The sequence below is a fragment of the Podarcis liolepis genome (genome assembly GCF_965112155.1).
Source record: "Podarcis liolepis genome assembly, chromosome: 1".
In the NCBI taxonomy this organism is placed as follows: domain Eukaryota; kingdom Metazoa; phylum Chordata; class Lepidosauria; order Squamata; family Lacertidae; genus Podarcis; species Podarcis liolepis.
The window spans coordinates 32,110,391-32,132,325 of NC_139554.1; the positions used below are offsets into that span (position 1 = coordinate 32,110,391).

The 21,935-nt window shown below is 40.6% G+C and overlaps 1 protein-coding gene and 2 long non-coding RNA genes across 5 annotated transcripts in view; 2 read left to right on the top strand and 1 right to left on the bottom strand.

Moving 5' to 3' along the window:
* The first annotated feature begins 2,029 nt into the window (after positions 1 to 2,029).
* LOC310710523 lies at positions 2,030 to 7,013 on the top strand. Its single transcript, XR_014528112.1, has 2 exons — positions 2,030 to 2,405; positions 2,509 to 7,013. It is a non-coding gene; the product is annotated as an uncharacterized lncRNA (long non-coding RNA).
* Positions 4,777 to 21,935, bottom strand: part of LIN52 (lin-52 DREAM MuvB core complex component) — a 37,258-nt gene continuing 20,099 nt past the window's right edge. The window contains exons 6-7 of one of the 3 annotated variants that reach the window (XR_014527898.1): positions 8,561 to 8,621; positions 4,777 to 6,992 (exon numbers count right to left, since the gene is read on the bottom strand). Coding sequence is in view for 2 of the 3 variants with exons in the window: in XM_083510870.1 (XP_083366996.1) it covers positions 6,937 to 6,992; positions 12,755 to 12,823 (125 nt within the window). In the remaining variant the exon portion in view is untranslated. Of the gene's footprint in view, positions 6,993 to 8,560; positions 8,622 to 12,754; positions 12,824 to 21,935 lie in introns of all 3 variants that reach the window. The other 2 variants (XM_083510870.1, XM_083510871.1) reach the window with 2 other exon arrangements.
* Positions 8,630 to 12,409, top strand: LOC310710561. Its single transcript, XR_014528126.1, has 2 exons — positions 8,630 to 9,580; positions 10,098 to 12,409. It is a non-coding gene; the product is annotated as an uncharacterized lncRNA (long non-coding RNA).

The window sequence follows — 21,935 nt, forward strand, 5'->3', positions numbered from 1 at the left end:
CTTAATCTCCCCAGGAAGGCAAGCATATATAACCTAGTAAATATTTGAAAAATGAAAAATTGTGTGCCATAAGGACTACTAATTTGATATTCTTTAACCTAATGTTTCCTCCCTTTCATCTATGCCCCTTGTGCACGTGTGTGCATTTTGAAAAACCAATGACAATAGTAATGAAGTACGGTAATTAGAAAACTGAAAAAATCATCCTGTTTAGTAAAGGTGATAGGAACAGCTTTTTAAAACTGGCCTTTTGGGGGCACTATTTCAGAGCAGTGTTGATAACACTGTCCACAAAGTATGACATCTAATTCACATACCTGAATTTGTTTGATTCAATACTAGGTACCTGTTTGGAACACCAACTGGAAGTAAGAACTATGCTACAAGAAACAGATGAACACTAGCAGCAAACATGCTGAATTTTTATATGTTCACATTCCCTGGATCTGAATGGCACAAAAAACATCTAAGATGCTCAAATACTCAGAAGTTTAGGAATAAATAGCACTGCTAGTGGGATTCATGGCACTCTGCATAGCTCTGGTGTGTGTCTAGACAAGAATATATTCTAGATCATTTATAGTGTAATGATAATGAATAATGTCAAGAAGGGACTGTTGATAAGAGTGGATTTGTATTAGGTATGAGAAGAGCATGAGACTCTTAGTCTCAGAGTCATGGGTTCAAACTCCATGTTGGGCAAAAAAATTCCTGCATTACAGGAGGTTGGACTAGATGACCCTCGTGATCCCTTCCAACTCTACAATTCTATGATTCTATTATCAAATGCATTGGATGTAAACACATCAAAAGTTTCATCTGGTCACTGACTGCCTTGCATACAGTAAGGGCCAGCAACCTGTTTAGGCCCATGGGGACATCTGACTAGAAGGCTTTTTTCAAGCCTTTTTTGTGGGAGGTGGGACCATATGAGTGCCAGGGAAGGTCTCTGCAGGTACCTGTGTGCTTGTGGGCACTGTGTTGGTAATCCAATGTACAAACCGTCTCAAAGTATGACATCTAAAGTTTTCTATTTTGTCTGAGGCAGCCTTTGCCAATAATTCTGGATAGTCTGTGATATTTTGGTGCTGCAAAAAATAGGACATTGTTTTGTTTTGAATTTTTTTAAAAAGCAGCAATGCATTGAGAAAACTGCACTACAGAGCTGAAAAATATGTTATTCCTGAGCCACCCACCTTGGCTCTCATAAAAGGACAAGATTAACAGTACAACTTGCTGTTACAAAAAAGGAGAAAAAGTTCTGTGGCTATTGTTGCCCTCAAAATTTTCTTTTCCACTTCCTCTGACAACAAACAGCTTTTTGGGGGACTGGTGAAATAAGAACGATTTATTCAACAGTAAATGGTTAGGTGTAGCAAAATCACCTTTTCTGTTTTGCTTTCTCTCAGCCAGTGTCTGTAACAGAGACAGCAGGAAGCTCCAGTGTCTTGTTCGCCAGGGAGCAGTGCTGGAAAAGTCAGCATGGAGGTCAGGGGTCAGCAACACAAACCGATCAACAACAACAAAAGCCTCATTCTGCATGGAAGTCAGTTGACTGGAGTCAACTGCTCTGATCACAGCACTGGGCCAAAGAACAATGCAAAATGGGTTATTGTTTTTAATCTGTTTATTGCATTAGCTGCTCTGATCACTTTGTTGTGACGCTGGGTTACCAATGATAAAGTGAAAGGAAGTATGGAATGCAATGCCTTGGGGTCCCCAGCAAGGTCAAAATACTTTCAGCTGTGAAACATGGGAATTAATTGCACATTTTACATGACTTTTCACTTTCTCTGCCACTACACTATCCAGCTTGGCTCTGGTGCCCAAGCTGGATAATGACCAATTTTCAGATGACGTATTTTCTGAACTTCACTTAGAACAAAACCACTGAAGTGCTAAAATGGTGATGCATAGAAATGTCTGGAGTCACATCCTGGAAACAGTTTGATGAGATTTCTCTCTCTCTCTCTCTCTCACACACACACACACACACACAGAGAGAGAGAGTTTAAACTGTGGGTAGAATAGAAGACTTTGTAGAGTTGAAAGAAGCCACAAGTGCCACCTAGTCTAAGCCTCTGCAATGCAGGAATCTTGCCCACTGTAGGGCTCAAATCCATAACCCTGAGATTAAGAGTCTCATGCTCTACTAAATGATCTTCTATTTTAATGGAGTCTAGATGTTCACCCTGCTGCTATCTTCAGGGTGCCACTAAAATTATGCAGAGCAGGGATTGGTAGCAGCTAAATGCAGATCTATTAGTAGATTGCTGGATAATTTTAAAGTAGGTCAGTTGTTTGTGAAAACAAAAAGGGCTCCCTCCACCCTAAATTAAGGTGTTAGATAGCTGATGTATAAATCTACATCTTAATTATCTGTACTGTTGTTGTTTAGTCGTTTAGTCACTTCCATACATCACTGCTGGGGAAACCATAGCTTTAACTATACGGACCTTGGTCGGCAAGGTGATGTCTCTGCTTTACTACCTATGTCCTAAGACCTAGCAGGCGTGGCCTCCCACTGTGGGGTAGATCTGTGATATTAGCTGCCTGGCAGTTGTGTCACTGCTGCTTACTAGGAGTGGGAAGGGGGAGAGAAGGGCAGTGCAGATGCATGGAAGGAAACACCGGATTGACTTTGCTGACCTCTCCAACCCTCTCTCTCTGTGAGTAGCAATGTCAAACCTGCTAGGAAACTAGTGTTGCAGCTCCACTGCCACTGGACAAGCCATTTCATCCTTCATTCTTACCAATCTGCCATGCTTGCTGGGGCTGATGGGAGATGAGCAATATCTCAAGGGCCAAAGATTTTCCATACCTGGCCTATTTAGTATAACATTCTGCTTCACACCCTGACTCATCATATTCCTATGGGAAACCCACCAGCCAGGACATGAAGGAAATAGCTCTCTTCCACTGTTGTTCCACAGCAACTGGCAGGAGAAGACCCCCTAGAAAGCTGTCACACAAAAGTCTGCCACGTTCTGCACTTGCAATATCAGAACCTAGTGCTTCCGGATATTAAGGGCTGCTAAAAGATTTAATAGGATCAACAGGGTACACTTGAATGTAACATTTTTCTCTTTGAATGTCTCCTATTCTCCAAGCTTATTAAGGTATGGAAATGCACAGCTAAGGCTTTCAATTAACTCTATCCTTTAGTAGCACCATGCAGCTATGATTACTGAATAATATTTAAAACCAGATTAAATTGAATTGCTAATTAGATAACCTCCCCGTTATTACAAAGCTACACTTTCCATTGTGGACCATAGGAGATTCAAGTCAACCCGAAGGAAGACTCCTTCCTTAATTATCTCAAAACACTCCAACATTTGCCAGACTTAATTAATACAAAATGACTTCGCTCTAAATGTATGAAAGCAAGTGAATTGGGCATCCTGAAAGACCAGAATCCATCTTGCTCTATTTATTATTTGGATGTTAAAATACAAAAGAAACCTGAGACTACTCAAAATTTCATACGGTTGTTATAGAGGATATTTAGGGATGTAGACTGAGAGAGCGCAAGTCTTACTCTTTATAAAGTAACTAAATTATGATTTTCTAGTCTCATACTCAGGTGAACTTTAACTGTGACATTTTAATTATACTCTCTTCCTATGGTTTTTTTTAACATAACCAATTCCAAATATGAAACTTTTGTCACTAGAGGCCCAAGTGACCTCAATGGCTAGAAGTGTCTATTGGCAGCTTCATTTAGTAAGATAGTTAGGACTGCTTCCAGACCAGGATATCCTGACCAGTGTTAATCATGTATGGTACCTCCAGATGACTTACCACACTGAGCTTTATGTAGGGCTGCCCAGAATCTGTAGCTAGTGCAACATACTGGGGCAGAGTATCACTTTCATACCATGCTGCTGCTGAAAGAATTGCCCCAGCTGCCAATTCACTACTGGCCTAAGTTTAATGTGCTGGTTTTGGTATTTAAAGCCCTATTTAGCTTGGGATCAGGATACCTGAAAAATTATCTCACCCCTTATACAATCAGTTGATCACTGCTGTGCAGGTGAGGGCCTTCTGCAGATACATTGCATAGAACAGACCTCCTGATACGATGGTAGGAACCTGTCCTTTAGAACTCTCTCCCTATGCCATACGGGCAGCGTTAGAAACTCAGATATACAAGCTAGACGCCAAAAAGCTCCTTAAACCAGGGCCAAACAGTTGCCAAAATGGAATGCCTAGTTGCCGTTCTTTCGGCCAGACGGCTCAAAAGTCGTATTTTTCAATACGACTTTTAGGTTCCTGAAATTAATTCTGTTTGTGCAGATAAAATATAGCAGATAGAATTCTACAGAAAGTGTTGCTAGTGTGTGAAAACAGTCAAGATCCAAGGCTCCCCAGGCATGCACCTCCAGATGGTGGAGACGTCAGGCGCCATTCTGGCGATGGGACATCTTCACTTGGATGCAAGTGCCTGATAGCCAGGTGCAAAATGTGCCTGGCACATGGTGAATTTCCAATGTTGCATATGGGCACCGTTTCTATTTTCTTTTTAGCATCTGTTGAAGACCTTTCTTCTCCCAACAAGCATTTGAGGTTGATATTTCTATCCCAGACTGTAATTATAATTAGACTTCAAATTGTTTGTAAGATACATTTTTATTGTTAAATTGGCTCAGGCTACTCTATGGGAAGCAATTCATTCATGAAATATATAAGTAATTCCCAGCCGGGGCATACACAGAATCAAACTGGTATTTGGCTAAAAATCACTGGTGAAACAAAATTCCTTATTTCACATGCTTTTGAAAATGAATTGTTTAATCTTTATTTATTTTAAGAACATGGAGCTATAACATACAGGTTACTTGTTCAGGACAACCCGATCAAGTATTACTACTATTTATAAAAATACATTCCCATCATATCCAAGACTGAAAAATATAAATATATAAATATCCCAACACTAGGGTATATACAGACTACTGCCCTATCTATGAAGGATAAAAGTTTCCAGAATAAAAAAGAAATGCTTTTTAACAACTAATTTTAAAAATTGTGATTCATGACTAGGCTGGTAATGTGAAGTTACCCTAGGTGTTGCCTAAACTTTTCAGTTTCACAGCCTCAAAAATGTGTTTCAATAACCTTCACAATAAAAACAAATATACAGAGCATGAGGAAACTGGAGCTAAACACTTTCACATCCCATTGCTTTCAATGGGAGAGTTCAGAACTCTCTGTCCCAACGTAACTTCAACGTGTACACAAAAACCCATTTTGTGATGTTTACTATATACATATGAAAAACCACAAATATATAAAATAGATGCAAGAATTTCAATATTCCTAAACAAATATAAACTTTAGGTCAACATGAAAAACATTTCATCAACATTTCTCTTGCTGTCTCCACCACAGTTTCTCTTGCTTCCAATCTCAGTGTTCACCATTATATGCAGTTTTGCTCCCACAGCAACGCAACCTCATATTTGAGCCCCAATCGTGCATACTGTGACCTTATGTGACCATTACTTAAACAAGTGAAGACTTTGCTAAACTTCTTATGCTTTGAAAAGTCCCTCTTGTTATTGGATAGGCAGATACCCAAAGATTTACAGCTGAAACTGGCAGGTGCGCTGCAACAGAGACCTCTCACTTGTGTACTGTACAAAGTGCCTTAACGCAGAATTGCTTGCAGGATCATGTGAAGTTGCATATATATAGTTAGTTGATTATAGTTTATTCGTACAGCTCCAAGCTTACCCTATATCACCTGCAAATTGAAAAAGACACTCTAAGGTCTCTGTGCTGAAATATTTCAATGTATATCCAGTGCCCACAATGTAAATGCGTTGTTCTGCCCTGGGGAAAAGTGAAATCTATATAGTGTTTTCAGTAGAATATTCAGGCCACACCCAAAGTTAAGCTCTCTTGAATCCCACTTATTTCAGAATGAGAGAGGTTCAATTTCCCCGCTGAGATGCATGGGACATAAAACTGCTTGCTTCTGGCTGGATTATCCTCGAATGTTTAACTAGCAACTTCATAATACAATATCCTAACCATGCATCTTGTGGACAAGCAATTTATTGCTTGTGGGTGGGTGGGGGAGATGTGATTCAAGTGATACAATAATGACATCTCTCCAATATGTTTCTTTGTAGGAGAAACCAATTTTGAAGAACCATCTTCTGGGTATTAATGATTGGAGGATATTTTCTTTCATTATTTAGAAAGGCCCCTTCCACGTTTCCCACCCTAAAAGACAAATATATATTCAAACAAACATACATCCATTAATTCATATTACATGTTGGCATGTGGCTCCCAATCCCACTCAGCACCTGAGGCTATGTGAGCTTTGGAAAGAGAAACCGCATCATCTTATCTGCGATGTTTGTGGCCAATACATACAGCTAACTTGGAAGGAAATCAAGCATGTTTTGCAGTCTTGAGATTAGCAAAAATGTAAAAAATAAATAAATAAAAATTAGTTTTCATTCAGGACCACACTTGTGGTGGCTTCTTCCGTGTGGCATTATTCATGTTGAGTTCTTGTCCCAAAAGGAAAAGAGGGACTACATGCACGTGCATGCAGACATATACTTGTATATGCCAAGTGATGTACAGGCCTGTGCCACAGAACCAGATAATAAAAAGCAACTCTGCTTTTATTTTAAAAAATATGCTGCTGCCAATTACGGATGAATGAATGAATGTATCCATTTTGACACAACTGGCATAAAATTATTGTAGCAAAACGTGTAGGGGTAGTAAAGAGGCAGGCAGGTCAAATTGTTCTGCTGGGGAACTGTTGTCTGTCCTTGCCAAAATGACCTGGATGTGTCTCTTCAGAAAAGAGGTGAGGCAAGAGAGCATTTCTGTAAGCATCAGGCATTTGGGGAAATTCTGGTCGTCTTCCAGCAGCCAGGTGTATTTCTTTCCAAACTCCATATTCAGCTACTTTTTGGGTTTTTCCAGGATGTTCAGAAATTTCCCTCGAGTCATTTCTCTTGCTGAAATCACAAGAAAGAAAGGGGGGAAAAGGCTTAACATAAAACAAGTAGAGCTGGATAATTTACAATATTTAACCCCACTTGTGAAATTCATTTAAAATGGCTTTCTGGTGCCAAGAGGTAGCAAAAAAGATATAAAGTGAAGAAATAAATCTGTGCTGCGGTTCCGAGTTCCTAGCAGTCTGGAATTGCAGGCCAGGCACTGAAAACGTCAAAGCTCAGCTGTAATACTCACAAGCTGTCTCATTTCTTACTACACCCACTTCCTTTCTTTCCTCTGCGGCTAGCTTCAGGTTCCCCCTTTCAGTTTTCCTGCCATATCCATCTATGAATAGTATAATCTAGAGCGCTATTGCTCCTCCTCAGGGCATCTCTTCCTGGATGCTATAACCCTTCAGAGATTATGGACCTCTGTCTCCCTCCATTTCAAGATTACTTGTCCCTGGCTGCTTTTGATCTTAAACATAAATGAGACAGCACTTCCACTCTCCCTTGGCAGTGATAGTCCCTGGATGCTATAACATAAATGGAGTTTATATTCCCTCAAAGTAGTTCATCTATGGATGGTGTGTTAAAGTAGAGTTTACAGAGCTGTGCTCTACCCTCTCACGCTGTATTGTCATTCCCTGAGTGCTTAATACAGCAAGGCAAAGTATATATATGCTTCCCTGTGTGTCATCAATCTCTGTGAAAAGCACCACAGAGCTTTTACACAGCTACTTTCCTCCAGAAACATTTCTGACTTGGAGTTCCAAGGTTTTAGCTGCAGGTGTCCCAAAGACCAAAATTTCAAAGAGAAAATACACAAACACTTTCCCTTGCATGCTGTCTCCCCTTTCTTAAGTAATAAGTAAAATGCCCATTCATTGTGGTGGATAGGTTATATGCAGACAGAGGGCTAATATATTGCAAAGACTCCAAGGCATCAAAAACCCCTGTCGGATCCTTTACTATGAAGGCCAGACCACCCAATCTTGAGAGCGGAGGGAAGATTTTGGCTGCAAGAGCAGAACAGGCAACTCCCCCCTTATGTGGGGGTTACATTCTGGGCCCCTGCACACATAAGTGAAATGTGTTTAAGTGGGGAGCACCCTGGGGCTCATGGCTTGCAAGGAGACCCTCCCCAGAGCACAAAAAGGATGTCTTCTTCAGGCTCTGAGCGTCTTCTCACGATCCACCTGCCTCTTCTGGGTTCCTGGCGCTGGGGTTGTGCGCAAGTAGATCGCACACAAGTGGGGAGTTTCCGGTATTATTGCATCAATTCAATGTGGCATCTTGGGGTTGTGGTGGACAGCTTAGTGAAAACACTGGTTCAATCTATGGCAGCTGTGAAAACTCCATGTTTTAAGATTGAAAATAAAACTGCTAATACTGTAGTGTCATTATATAAATCTAAGCTGTAACCACACTTTGATATTGTGTACAATTTTGTACAAACAGAAGGAAGCACTCCTTCAAACACTTGATGGTTAAACGAAGCTACTCGCTAACTTAGGTGGCTTTAAAAGGGGCTCAACTGACCAATGGGGCTTGTAAATTCCCTTTCACTTAGAAGCATCTTTACCTACAACTGACATCAGGTGTAGGGCAGATGAAACTTCTGTGGGCCAGAGGTTCTCCACTACTGATCTAGAACATGTATATAATAAAACCCTTAAGTCAGGTCCAATTCACAGGACTGTAATTAAGGAAGGTGCAGGTTGAGTGAATATTGATTAAAAAATGGCCATGTGATTGTTTTCCCACACCAGAAACCCAACTTTACTGCACCATCCAAATACTTATTAAATGTGCCGAAGTGATGTTGGTGGTGTTGAGGGGCCCTGAAGCAGTCACATAACCACAATGCACACAGAAATAGAAAACATGAAACCATATTCACTCAACCGACATTTAGTTGCAGAAAAACAGTCAACTATATCGAACCTTGCTGTGTAACCTGAAGACGATTATTTCCTATTTCAAATTTTGCCACGATTACACCATATATGTGAAGTTCAGAGACTTAAAAAGTGCAGTGAGACACTCCGGGAGGGGGGCCTTTTCTTTTCTAATTTGTATAAAGGGGATAAACCCTAATAACTTAAAAACATAATCACAGGAAGTTTGAGGTTCAAGAAAGTTGGCTTTGAATTAAATCTCATGCCCTGCTCTTGCTCGAGTAATGTCAAACTGCAGCATTATCAACTGATGGAGTGGAAGTTTTCCACAGCCCCAGTCCCATATAGGAGATATACGAATGTGTGACAACTAGGCGCCCCTGAAGAGGGCTGCACCCTATAAATCAGGCTGCGAGCACTGACTAGTTCTGCGCTCCAAGTGAAATTACTGTGAGTTGGGGGCTGCTCCTGAGCACGTGCCCTCCTGTTCGCTTGTCATCGGAGATGTTAACATTTCTGATTAATTCACAGACCTCTCATTTTATTCTTCATTCCTTTATCCTTGCTATCCTGCTCTGCCGCAGCTTAAAGATTCTTACCGACCTGCTACAATAATCACCACCCGGCTCGCCCTCCCCCCCCCCCACCTGGTGAAATTGTTTAGTGATGCCAACCGCGCTTTTAATTTGCAAGACATCAGACACAGAGGTAATTTATACCAACATCTGTTCATTTCTGACTTCTGAAACAAACTCGCACATGCTGCTACGAAATCCCATTAGGAACAGGAGACAGCCTTCTGCTATTCTGTATTCCTCTTCTCAATACACACTTAGGAGTCAACTAGGCTTTAAATTTTAAAAGCTATAATACAAAACTAAGGTAAGGTCCTTATAGCCATCAAATAAGCAAGGGCCATCCAAATTGTGCAGAGAAGTTTCTGCATTTTGCTACTTTCTTTGGGTGTGCTGATTGTCTAGCAGCTGATCTACCTAGACACGCACTCCTTCCCTCGCAGTATATTGCTGGTAATAGGCAAATTCAGACAGGATAGTGCTCTTTCCCAATATTTTGGGCACTCTTCCCTCTGGGTTGCCCCCCTCCCTGTAGTTTACCCCACTTTGGGAAGGAAACCCAAAAATGTTTCTTATGCTAAATGGTTCTTTTTGTTTAGCATTGGTCCAGTTCAACATTTCTCCCCACCTCATTAAAAATCTAATTCCAGATATGTTTATTTTGGTTGAGAAACAAGGAAGAGAAGAAAGTCAACATCCTAAATGCAATTGTTGTCAGGGAAACTTACAATATTAGTTGTCGCTACTGACTACCCATGGGAACGAGGGAAGCCAGTTACGTAGTAGAGGTACGTTTTCAAATAAAACAGATAAACAAAATTATACTAGACTACATTGGAATATTTTAAAAAATATACTTAATCCAAGGGACTTGCCTACTGGAGGTGGGGCATCATACAATTTTTTATCATTCCAGCAAAAAACCAAAGCATGAAAGAGAAGCATGAATTGCCCTATCCAGGCAAAATTTACTCTCTCTATCACTACAATAGAAAACCAACAATGGATACAACTGCAATAGCTCGATTACAAATTAATCTCCTCAGTTAGATGGGGAAGTGGGGGCACTAAAGACCACAGAAAACAACAATTTAGGATGTAATCGGCCTAGGTTACAATAAAGCTGAGTATTTCAACAAATCCGCCCTTTCCTGGGACTACCTAGGAAACAGCCATTGGGTTGCTATAAATAACAGAAGCTCTTGAACCAGGAATTAAATTTTCTGCCTTAGAATAGATGGATCTCAAACCAGGTAGTGGACAGAAGAGGCCGAATCCAAAAACGGAAGCTTAATTTCCCAGTTGCTAAGGAGGGTGGAGCACAGTTTAATATAATCTCCTCTTTGGAACTTCAATCCCTCAATCCTGTATTTAGCCTTGTTGCCTTGGTCTCCCTTCGCACTACAACTGTCCCCAAACTGCCTCCCGCAGTAAATTTTGTGGCTGTTGGTTGAAGCGATTCAGTAGTACAGATTGATTTCTTGCAAGTGAGGAGATGAGGGATTACCAAAAGCAGCCCTGGTTAACAAGATTGGGTGCAGAATCTCCTGCGAAAGCAGCCCACTCTGCCAGCGCTTTGCATCCTTTCACTATGACATATGGGTTTCATTACACAAAGATTTTCCCGATTTTAACTTTGAGGAGATTACATTAGAAACTCAGGGCTATCTTTACATCTGTAGCAATTTAAAGGTTAAGTAACATTTTTAATCAAATGACAAAGACTCATAATGTTTGGCCTTCGGTCCAAAGTGGAAACTGCAGCTAGGATGTTCCTTCCAATGGCAATTTAATTAGAAAAGAACCCTCTGCTGGAGATTGGGGCTCATTGGTCCCCAACATCTCATAAAGGGCATTCTCATGCATATAGTATCTCTGTGCCGCACTGTGTCATAAGCTCTGGATAGTCAGGAAATAATGGAGGATTTACTATGATAAAACCAATGAAACCAGTGACTTACATTTATGTAAGCAGCTATCACTCTGAAGGATCCTTAACGGGAAAGGGGAGATGGCTTGTTTTTGCATAAAGATGCCCAACGTGTTCAGATAGAACAATTTGCATTTCATTTAAGGGAAGGACCATAGCTCAGTGGCAGCATAGCTGTTTTGCAGAAGGAAGGTTCTGGGTTCAATCCCTGGTATCCTGAAACCCCAGGAGAGCTGCTGCCAGTTAAGAGTAGACAGCACCGAGCAAGACAGACCAATGGACTAACTTGGTATAAGGTAGCCTCCTTGATGCAATTAGCAACAATCAACACCGCCAATGCCATTTTATGCACTCTTATACCTAGCTCACAGCTGTAACTAAGGGCAGTTCTGTAAAATACTTCTAACTTCTCAACTGCTTTTCACTGATATGCTATGTTCACCATGTTATAAGAAACACGGCTTTGCAAGCAGACTTATATGTAAAATCACAGACCATTAGCACAGAAATTGCATGTTAAGGGACCTTAAGTGAAGGGTTCTGTGTTCATAAGAGCCTTGCCCTGTAAGTTTAGGGACAGAACGAATAGTAGTTGAAACATGCAACTTATGCCAAAGAAACTGAATGCAGACATGGAGATTAAAATATAATTGTGTGCGCTGTTTTGCGGTTCTATACAACCTTCCATTCATGGATGGAATGTTGTTTACATATACTGGCTTCACTTCATCATTGCAGATCTATAATTTTACTTTCTAGTTCCAGAATACAGTGTTCACGTATCAAATATATTGTTTGGTTGTTGCCAGTGCTATTTTTCTAGAAAAAGAGGTTCTGGAACTCACCCTTGTTCTCTCACAATGGCAATGGCACCCTCATAAGAGGTGCCAGAACTGAGTTCCAGAGAGTTCTGGCTGAAACAAAAAAGGCCTGGTTGTTTCTGTTCTAACTATTTATTCGTGCTTTTATCTTGTGAACTGCCCTGAGATCTTTCAATGAAGAGGGGTATATAAATCAAATAAATAAATAAATGTAAGATGAATTATGAGTCATATCTGGAACATGTTATTTATAGCACTGGACTTCTAAGTGATGAAGAGAAGCTGATTGTGCTGGTAATATTTGCTCTACGTATTTCAAATCTTGATCGTGAAATACTGTGACTTAACAATGGGCTGTATCCAAAACTGTCCATGTGCAAGTGGACATTCTACTTGCATAATGTGATTTTGCCTTCTCTTCCCCTGCTGCATGGATGGATTTGGACTACCTGAAAAGATGTTCAGAATTTCAAAGGAATTTCTCTGTTGTAATAGGTTCTCCTTCAGGGATTTTCTTTTTCTGGCCCCTTTACAAGAAGGGAATAAAAACTCTTACGGTACTCAAAGCAGATTGGACCACCATGGGCTTCAGTAGACTGTGTAGGAATAGGCTGTGCTGTTGCACCTAATAAACACAATCAAGGTAAAAGCCAAGAACATAAAACTACCAGTATCAAATTCACTAAGTGCTATTTTGTTTCAACCAACCTAAATATGAAGATGAATGTATTGGGAGCACCTCCCACTTCCAAGAAACTGACAGCAGCCAGCTTGACCTCCTTGACCCATGATCTCCATGACACTAAGTGTAGGGAAAGAGTTACATCTCCTCGCCTTGAAGCCAATAAAACCGCTCTTGATTATAATTTAGATAAGAGCCACTGGATTGAATAATAATGACTGAAACTCCCTTGGCTGTTTCACCTTGAGACGTCCATCACTGGGTTAAACATGATGCTAATTGCATTTGGATTGATTAATTTCTCTCACTCCTGTCTATTCGAATAATGCTTAACAAAATAATCACAGTACCCAGAGCCAAATCTTCTCCGTCAAAGGAATGAAGCCATCAGAACCAGCAGAGATGAAAGAAATGAAGATGACCCGTAATTACTGCTACGGTGATATCATTACCATATTATAGAAAATGAGTGTGGCGAAGGGGGAGAGCGGGGGCTGTGATTATTATTTATTTTTTAATGGAACCTTACATCCCAAGAATGCAGATCTGACATAGTAGAGCATGTAGATATACAGGGTGCGAGGGGAGGGGGTTTCTTATCTATTAAATTGCAAAATGGAGTGATCACCAAACCTTCAGATACATTACATGCTATGAGGTGGCTACTCCAGTCTTTCATTGCAATAGTTCTGTGTATTTGAATAGCACAGAGATGGGATGCCTGTCTCCCTAGTGAAGTCTTAGACACCCACTGCAGAAACAGTACTTAACTGTGATGCTAAAACCATCTTTTTATTTTAAACTTGCTTGTTACTGGTGGCCTTGTTCTGAAGCTCCAAGTGCCAAATCCAGCTGTGATCAAAGGAAAGCTTCTTTTGAAGGGCACAGTTATTCCCAATACACTAATCTAAATCAATAAATGAACTGCTAACTGAATCAGGTTATATATTCATTTCTCAGCAACACTGTAGGATAGCTTTAAATGGTTTATTGCTGGGACTTCAAATGGCATCAATAGAATACATTGCCTGGAAGAATTTGAATGAGAAAGCAACATTTTCAGCCCGCTTTTTCCTTAAATACCCTCTCATTTGAGAAAACAAAATAGCTTGGCAATTGTATAGAAGCTTCAACCACCTGTGCTCGGCAATTCTAATTGTAGTTTATACAGTTCAGTTCTCCCACTGCTGGTTATGTCTGCCCCGCGGTTTCAGGAAAAGGAGAAAAAGTAGGAACCAAGCAGCTTAAAATATTTATTCTGGCATAAGGCCAACTGTGTGTGTGAGCACACATATGATGGGAAGTTTTGCATCACATGCAAAACCAGCCAATATCCAAAGACAAGTAGTTAAATTATGAGGCTAATAAACTATAAAATGTTACTTAAAGCTACAAAAAGAGAGCCTCCAGGTATAGCAAAAGACTGAGCAGTCATCACATAAATATATCACATGGTGTCTCATATTACCAATATCCATTCTTTCCATATAATGTTAATCATAAACTTATTTACTAATCCTACACTCAACACATTTACTAATACAAAAACCCCTTCTTGGGTCCAGTTTTCTTGACTCTGCAGGATTACCTGAGTCCAGTGATAGACATTTTCCTTGGTGGCATCCTTAACCCTGCAGGAATCCCTCCAAATGCTAACCACAGTTATCCACCCCTTATCAAACTGTTAAAGAGGACAAAGTAGATAATCATAGTCTCCACCTCTCACCATGACTGGTTAGAGAAAGAGAAAAAGGTAAGAGAGCTCCCACTGCTGGTTGAAGTATGCTGGGATAGTAGGGGACAACTTTAACCTTCCGCAAGTGTTACAAATCTGGCATAAACACCTGATAGGGGGGCAGTGGGGATGAGTGTGCTGCCTCTGCTTCCTGTCAAATCCCAATGTGTGGAAGAAGACTTTGTGATACAGGGAGCCATTTTCTTACACGTGGCATGTGAAGGTAAGCAGGATGGTGAGTGGTCTGGAAGTCAAAGACTATGATTAATGGTTGAAGGAGATGGATATGTTTAGTTTGGAGAAGTGAAGATTAAGCAGAGGGGACTGCATGGTTGCAGCTCTCATATCTGAAGGGGTGTCATGCAGAAGGTGGAACAGACTTCCGCGTTACTTCCACTGGAACCAATGGGTAGTAATTGCAAGGAAGCGGATTTCAACTGAACATTAGGAGAAACTCCCTAATGGTAAGAGGTGTTCAGCAGTGGCACAGGCTGCTTCAAAGGGTGGACTCTCCTTCATTGGAGGTATTTAAGCAGCAGCTGACAGGTATGTCGTAGATGTGCATTCTGTATTGCAGATGCTGCAATGACCAGGCAGAATAGATGACCGCCAAGGGCTCCTTCCAACTCTATGATTCTATGTGTTGTTGTTTCTAAAAATCATCATCCATGAATTTCAACACTGGCATTCCTATTGTGAAATTCTTTGTATTGAATACAGCAACAGAGGAACAATCAGAGAATGGTTGGTAGGTGCGGCTGTGGACCAAACATTGAAGCTCAAATGCACTACCAGTTTGGAGTGGTAAAGAGCTGTCACTAGGTACCCAGTCAGGCTCTTTTCCTGCTGCTGGCATGATCACTCTCACATCCCTGCCAGGAAAGGAAGGGAGAAAGAGAGAAATGAGTGTGTAGCATCCCGAAGCTCCACAAAGTTTCCCAACTGACTGCTCCGGGTGCATTCACTCACTCAGACAGAGAAACCCCAGAGACTGGCAGTCATCAGAGCACATTGTGTTTGCTTGGGTGGAGAAACATTACTGAGTGCAATGCTGAGTTCCATCTGTAGCACATTCTAAGACCCCCTTTACACACATAATTCCTCGGGTGGTTGTCGCTGCCTCTGCAGTTGCATACACACAGTCCCAGATATCTAATTACTTCAGCAAATGTGATTTGGCCTCCTGGAGGAGTGTTTACAAGCCACATAAATGACAGACCTTGCCAAGGGGAGGAAAGTTGTTTGTGCAGTTTGTAAACAGACCCGGAAGCCAATCCACACGGGGGGAAGTGATATGCACAGTCGTCACTTTCCTTTTTTCCTTCTCAGTGTGCCTAGTGTGGTGGCAGCTGCCAGACCTGGGCAGAGGGGGATACAAAAAGGAAGGAGGTTGCAGGAAGTGTAGGAAGGCAAGTTTACTTGATACCCAGATGCCATCACAAGGATACGCTCTACCAGCATTACCCTCAGCAAGGCAAGAGGCAAACTTTTATTTTATTTGCACAGAAAATGTGGCAGCAAGAGGAAAGATATTGGTCAAAATTACTGGAGATCATGAGGGAAAAACAGGTAATCAGGTAGGACACAAATTGCATCCTCATCAATACAGCCTTTCATAGACGTTGCCTACAGGTTGTAAAATAGAACTTAGGAATCGTGAGAAATTAGCTTCTATGTAAAAGTGAAAATGGAAATTCTCATGAACCCTAATTCTATGTCTGGTATCACTGGACCACTCACGCTATAACTGAGTAAAGCAGGCAGTGTCCCACTAGCTCCGTTGAGACCTACATTTAAAAAAAATAAAAAATTCACACTCCTCTAAACAGCTATTAGAAAAATAAAAAAGAAGGCTCGGCTTATTCTGTTAAATCCAAAAAGATAAGCTTCAAATTCTGTGGGACAATGAACAGACTATCTATTAAAAAGCCAAATGACAGCTTGGCCTGCTACCCAGAAACATCCGTCACCCAGGCACTTTCAGCTGGGATTTGTGCTGAATGACGTTTACTGTAGGTTAATAATTAGTTTTTAGCATAAGAGTCCAGTGTGGTCGTTCTCTCCCCAGGAGAGGAAAACAGGCTGAGCGATTTTTAGATTATATGTTCTGATAAGACACAGGCTCCTGACTCCCCATATGCAGTACAGGCCACCTGCTCTATGAAGCTGCCACGAGGGACCTCCTTGAAAAGGTTTAATAATAGTGCTCAAAGCCTGAGCTGAATTTACATCCTATATTGCAAAGTAAAATCATGTAGACAAAATCCCATCAAAAGATACACTAAAGCCAATCTCTATAAACAAATTTACACACACACACACACACACACACACAATAACGGGAGTGTTATAGTGGCTAACTGCACTGCAAAAATTATCAGCAAAAATGGATGCATAAAGCACATACATATATGTATTTAGGGGTCACCAACGTGCACCAGTACCTCCTGCAGTGCCAGCAAAAGGTCTCAGTAAATATCCCCTCAAAAATTCACAATATGTACAAGATCGATAGGAGCTGAGCAGGACAAGCAATTTGTATGGGCTTAGCCTACACTGAACATACCTCAGCAAGCATGCCCACATTTCAATGGATGCCAGGATTGTATACCCATTCTGCCAACCATTAAGAATAGAGGAGAGTTGCAAAGGGCTTCTCTCTGTGAGTGTGGTGAAAGCTGTGGATTCCCTGCAAAGAAGTTCTATCATAAGGCAGATAGAAGGTTCTAAAAAGAGCTGGTTGAAAGCCCTATGTTCAACCAAGTCAAAGTTCAATTAAATCTGGGATGGGATTCATTTAATGAACTCCACCAGTGGAAGTCCTGTGCAAGGACTTATTGTTTGCACAACAGGGCGTTCCCTCCTTGCCCCAGCAACAACTTCTCATAAGAAAAATGCAGCCTACTAAATATTTTTCTCAAATCTAACTGATGCTTAGGCCCACAAGCACAAGTGAATATAGCATGTTTCCTTGTTTATTCATATTCCATGACCCAAGACTAGTTTTTGTTTTTTCAAACATGTTTTTTTAAAGGTTTCAACAGATACTTCTTCTGTTTTAATCTGCTCAACAGAACAGAATGCATTTCCTTACTTCATACTAAATCTACCACAGGCATGCAATATTTTCGCCCAAAGCTTTATTAGCATACACACTGTATTCCATGTGACAACCATCCAGTTTGTTTTAATGCTAGCACTTTTCATCATGGATCTTATGGCTGTAGCTCTTTTCAAATTAGGTTCACACCCAAATTTCTTTGGATAACACACATGGCATTAGAATTAGTTTCAGATATGGACACATTCAGAAAAGAATCTAGAATCTTTGGCAATCTGGAATCAATTAAATTGTTTACTAATCTAGCCTAGCTAAGCAAATGCTCCCTCTGGTTTTAAATTACTAATAGCCTGGAGTTTGGTGCAAAACTCTGGAACTCATGCAGTGTTGTTTATACATTCAGTATTCATATATACTTTTTTGTTACAGTTCTAAGTTACCATTCCAGAACTCTTAGAAACGCAACCAGGGTAGAATTACATAATGTGCTTGTACAACCAATTTTCACAGAAGGGAACATTTTGTGTATTCATTCCTTTTTACATTCACAATACTTGAATATTTAATTATATTTCTATAGCACCCACATTGTACCAAAAAAAGGCCAATATCATTTTCATCTATTTAGAATTTGAAAAGAGGGAAGGTAAAGCAACATAACAAAGGGCAGCAAATTAACCATCCTGAGATCTTCAGATGAAGGGTAGTATGCAAATTTAAAAATAATAAATAAGATGGAAAAACTCAGGCAAAATGTAGACATGTATACACAGAATAACAACCATATGGGAAGGGGGGAAAGCACAGTACAGGTTCGTATTTTAATGGTTACAGTGTTTGGAATTTTATTTCTGTACTGTACTGTAATCTTTGTGAGTGTTTTCCTGGGGGTTTTCCATCATTTTGGGGTCAAACTTCTTTGGTCAGGAATGCATTAAAAATTTCCCCATAGGAATCAATTGCAATTGTGGACTCGTTATGTGAACGCTCACTGAACAAACGATTTCCTGGGAATGCATTGTGTACAGATAGCATGCATTCCATAGAAGAGGGCTACAAGTGAGAAAAGATGGAGAGTAGCAGAAGTGGAAATCTTTAACATACAAAGTAGGAACATAAAACTGAAGCCAAGAAACTGAGTTGGAGTGCAAAGAGGGGGGAAACAGGAGCAGGAGCATGAATACTTGTAATCAAAACTTCACATGGAATGTTCTGGGGCCTGTGGAGAGAAGCCAGAAGACAATGAGACTTTGCCAAAACAAAATGCAGAGTAAACCAGGTGAGCAGAGCAGCAGAACGCAAAACAAGACTGGAAAATGGGAAGATTGGGGAATAGCATACTGCAGTAAATCAAGGTGAAAGAATGAAAGGGCATAATTCAACGGAGTTAAGCACTCTTAAAGAGCATTGGCTTTTCAGTGTGCTTCACCCATGTTCACCTGAAGCCAAAGGCTTTAGAAGTAGAAGGACAGAGAAAAAAAGTGAAGATTAGAACTGTCTAGAGAAGAAGATACAGCTTGGATAAAAGACAAATAATAAAAATTAAAGATGGAGCTCCAAGTAGAAGATGTTGCAGTAACCTAATCTGGGAGGTTATCAGAGTATGAATAACCACATGCAGCCTCTGCCCAGAAGGGGCCACAGGTGGTGAATGTTGCTATGTGCTACTGACATCGCTTAGATCTCCAGTGGCACAGCCCAATCCAAGAAAATGAAAAGCAAAAAGGATGACCAGCCATAGCTACAGTTCAGTTGAGAGAGCACAAATCTGCTTTCAATCCGTGCACAGTAGGAAAGGCATTTGCTTTGGCCACGTAAACAGTTGCAGGAAAAATATTTCACATTCTTACTTAAGTGCTCCGGAATACCTTCTTTAGGGGAACATTTATTGACATATATTTATATTCTGCGCTTCAATCTCAAAGGGTTCATAAAAGCGGCTAACGATTAAAACAAAAACACATCTAACCATTGCATTTCAAACAGCAGAACAGAAACAAACACATAAAACCAGAGCCAGCAAGATCCTGTCTCAGATCAGAAGTTGGTGGGACTGGGGTGGGAGTGGGGAGTTGGTGGGACCTGAACATCTCCATGACGGCCTGAACTGTTTGGGGCATTAAAGATCAAGACTAACACCAAGTTATTTCAAAATGTTATGAGTCCTTAACTCATAACCGAGCTTCCTTATCATCCAAACACATGTAGAGTACAAGTAGTTGATTCTGCAAATATGTTATGCCCAAATGAGCAATTACCACAGTGAAGGGATGGTGAATTAGATGGGCAAGTTTTCTTTTAGCCCAACATGGCTATCTTCTACTTTTTCTTAGGAAAAGTTATGCTCTATAACTAGGAAGTATACCAGTGTCAAAATCCTTGAGATGAGATCTTAGAGAGAGCGTTTGCGTGCGCTATTTTCTACCATTCTTACCAAATAGCTTCAATATCTGTTTTCATACATGATTTGCAACCAATAAAGAGGAGAGGTGGACTTGGACTACAAATATGAAGAGATATGGTTGGCTTTAAGCAGAAAGGTGCAAACATAATTTTGAAGCAACATCTGATAAAGTATACATTTCGCTACACTTTGAGAAACCATCTCACTTTGCTACACAACATATACCGGCATAAATGCCAAAGATTAGATGATTACTTCTGTTAATCAACCATCCCTGAGAACTGCAATAACTGTAAAAGCCAAATCCCTATGTAATTATTAAAAAAAAAAAACAGCACACGTTCGCTGAATTAAATGCTACTAACACAGCTACTCTAACAGCTAGATTATAGCTCTCATAAACAGTATGGGCAGAATAGCCTTTTCCCTTGGAGCACTAGCTATTCAGTGGGATCAACCTACTGATTAATGGGAGTAATTCAGGTTGATTAAGCAGGCATTTCATTGAAATAAGAAGCAAACATCTCCAACTATTGAAAGGCTCTTCTGAGAAGTCTCAGAATCACAGAACTGTAGAGCTGGAAGGGCTTCCAAGGGCTATCTAGTCCACCCCCTGCAATGCAATGCAGGTCTGCAGGAATGCGACAGAAAGAGAGAATTGTTTCTGAACAGTCTGCATTGAAGCACAGATTTGCGGGAAAAGGATATCACAAGGCAAACTTTCAAGTAAAACTAAAGCTGTGGAGACCATAGTACAGTGGTACCTCTGGTTATGAACATATCAGGTTACAAGCTCCGCTAACCTGGAAGCAGCTGCTCCTGGCTGCGAACTTTGCCTCAGGGTGCGAATGGAAATCACGCGCCAGAGACGCGCATATAGCGGGAGGCCCCATTAGCAAAAGCGCGCCTCAGGATAAGGACAGTTTCAGCTTAAGAACGGACCTCCAGAATGAATTAAGTTCGTAACCAGAGGTACCACTGTACTGCTTAGAAAAGAGTACAAAATTCTGATAAATAGCATATAAAATGGCAGAAATTCTAAACAGAAGAAACTCTTCAACCAATCCATCAGAGAGCATCTGTCTTCCCCCCAAATTAAAAAATGAATCACACTTAGTCAACATTTACATTCTTGAAACAGAAGGACAGCAATTGGATAGCACTGGAGAAGACTCTTTAACCCTCTTTACCATCATGATCATATGTAGGAAACAACTTTATGTAAATTAATTCTACTTAAATGCTTGAGGGGAGGATTTGTGTGAGCACTGAAATCCAAGCACAGATGAAATACTTAAATCCTTAGCATCCTTGGCAGAATCTTTTTATTGTCTCAGTGAAGCCATTAGCATGTGTTCCAGAAAACTCTGCACATCTCAATACCAGTATGAATTTATATTGTACTTGAGTGTCCACAGGGCGCTTCACATAATATCCAACAGCCCTAACAGCTATGTCAATATTATTATCCCGTTATTTGCTAAGGGTGAGAGGCAGTAACTTGCAAAAGGCTGTCTAATGCATTTTGGGCAAGGCCAAATTTGGAATGGCAATTTCCTGGTATAGGGGTCAGTTTCGTAGCAACTACTGTGCTATACAACCTCTTCTATATATCTTAGTAAATGAAAGTCTCCTATTACGCTGCTTTGGTTAAGTAATACTCTCTCTATCCCCTGGTGCTTAGAATCCAGCATGTTGCTCCCCAAAGTGGCACAAGTCAGCTTCTGCTTTTCCAACTCTGGAAAAAGGAAGTTTGCCTTGAATCTTTACTGAGTCTGAGCTTTATTCTGTAGGAAACCACAGCAGCGCTTGCTCAAAACAATTCACTTCAGCTCTTCATGATGCAATCAAAAAA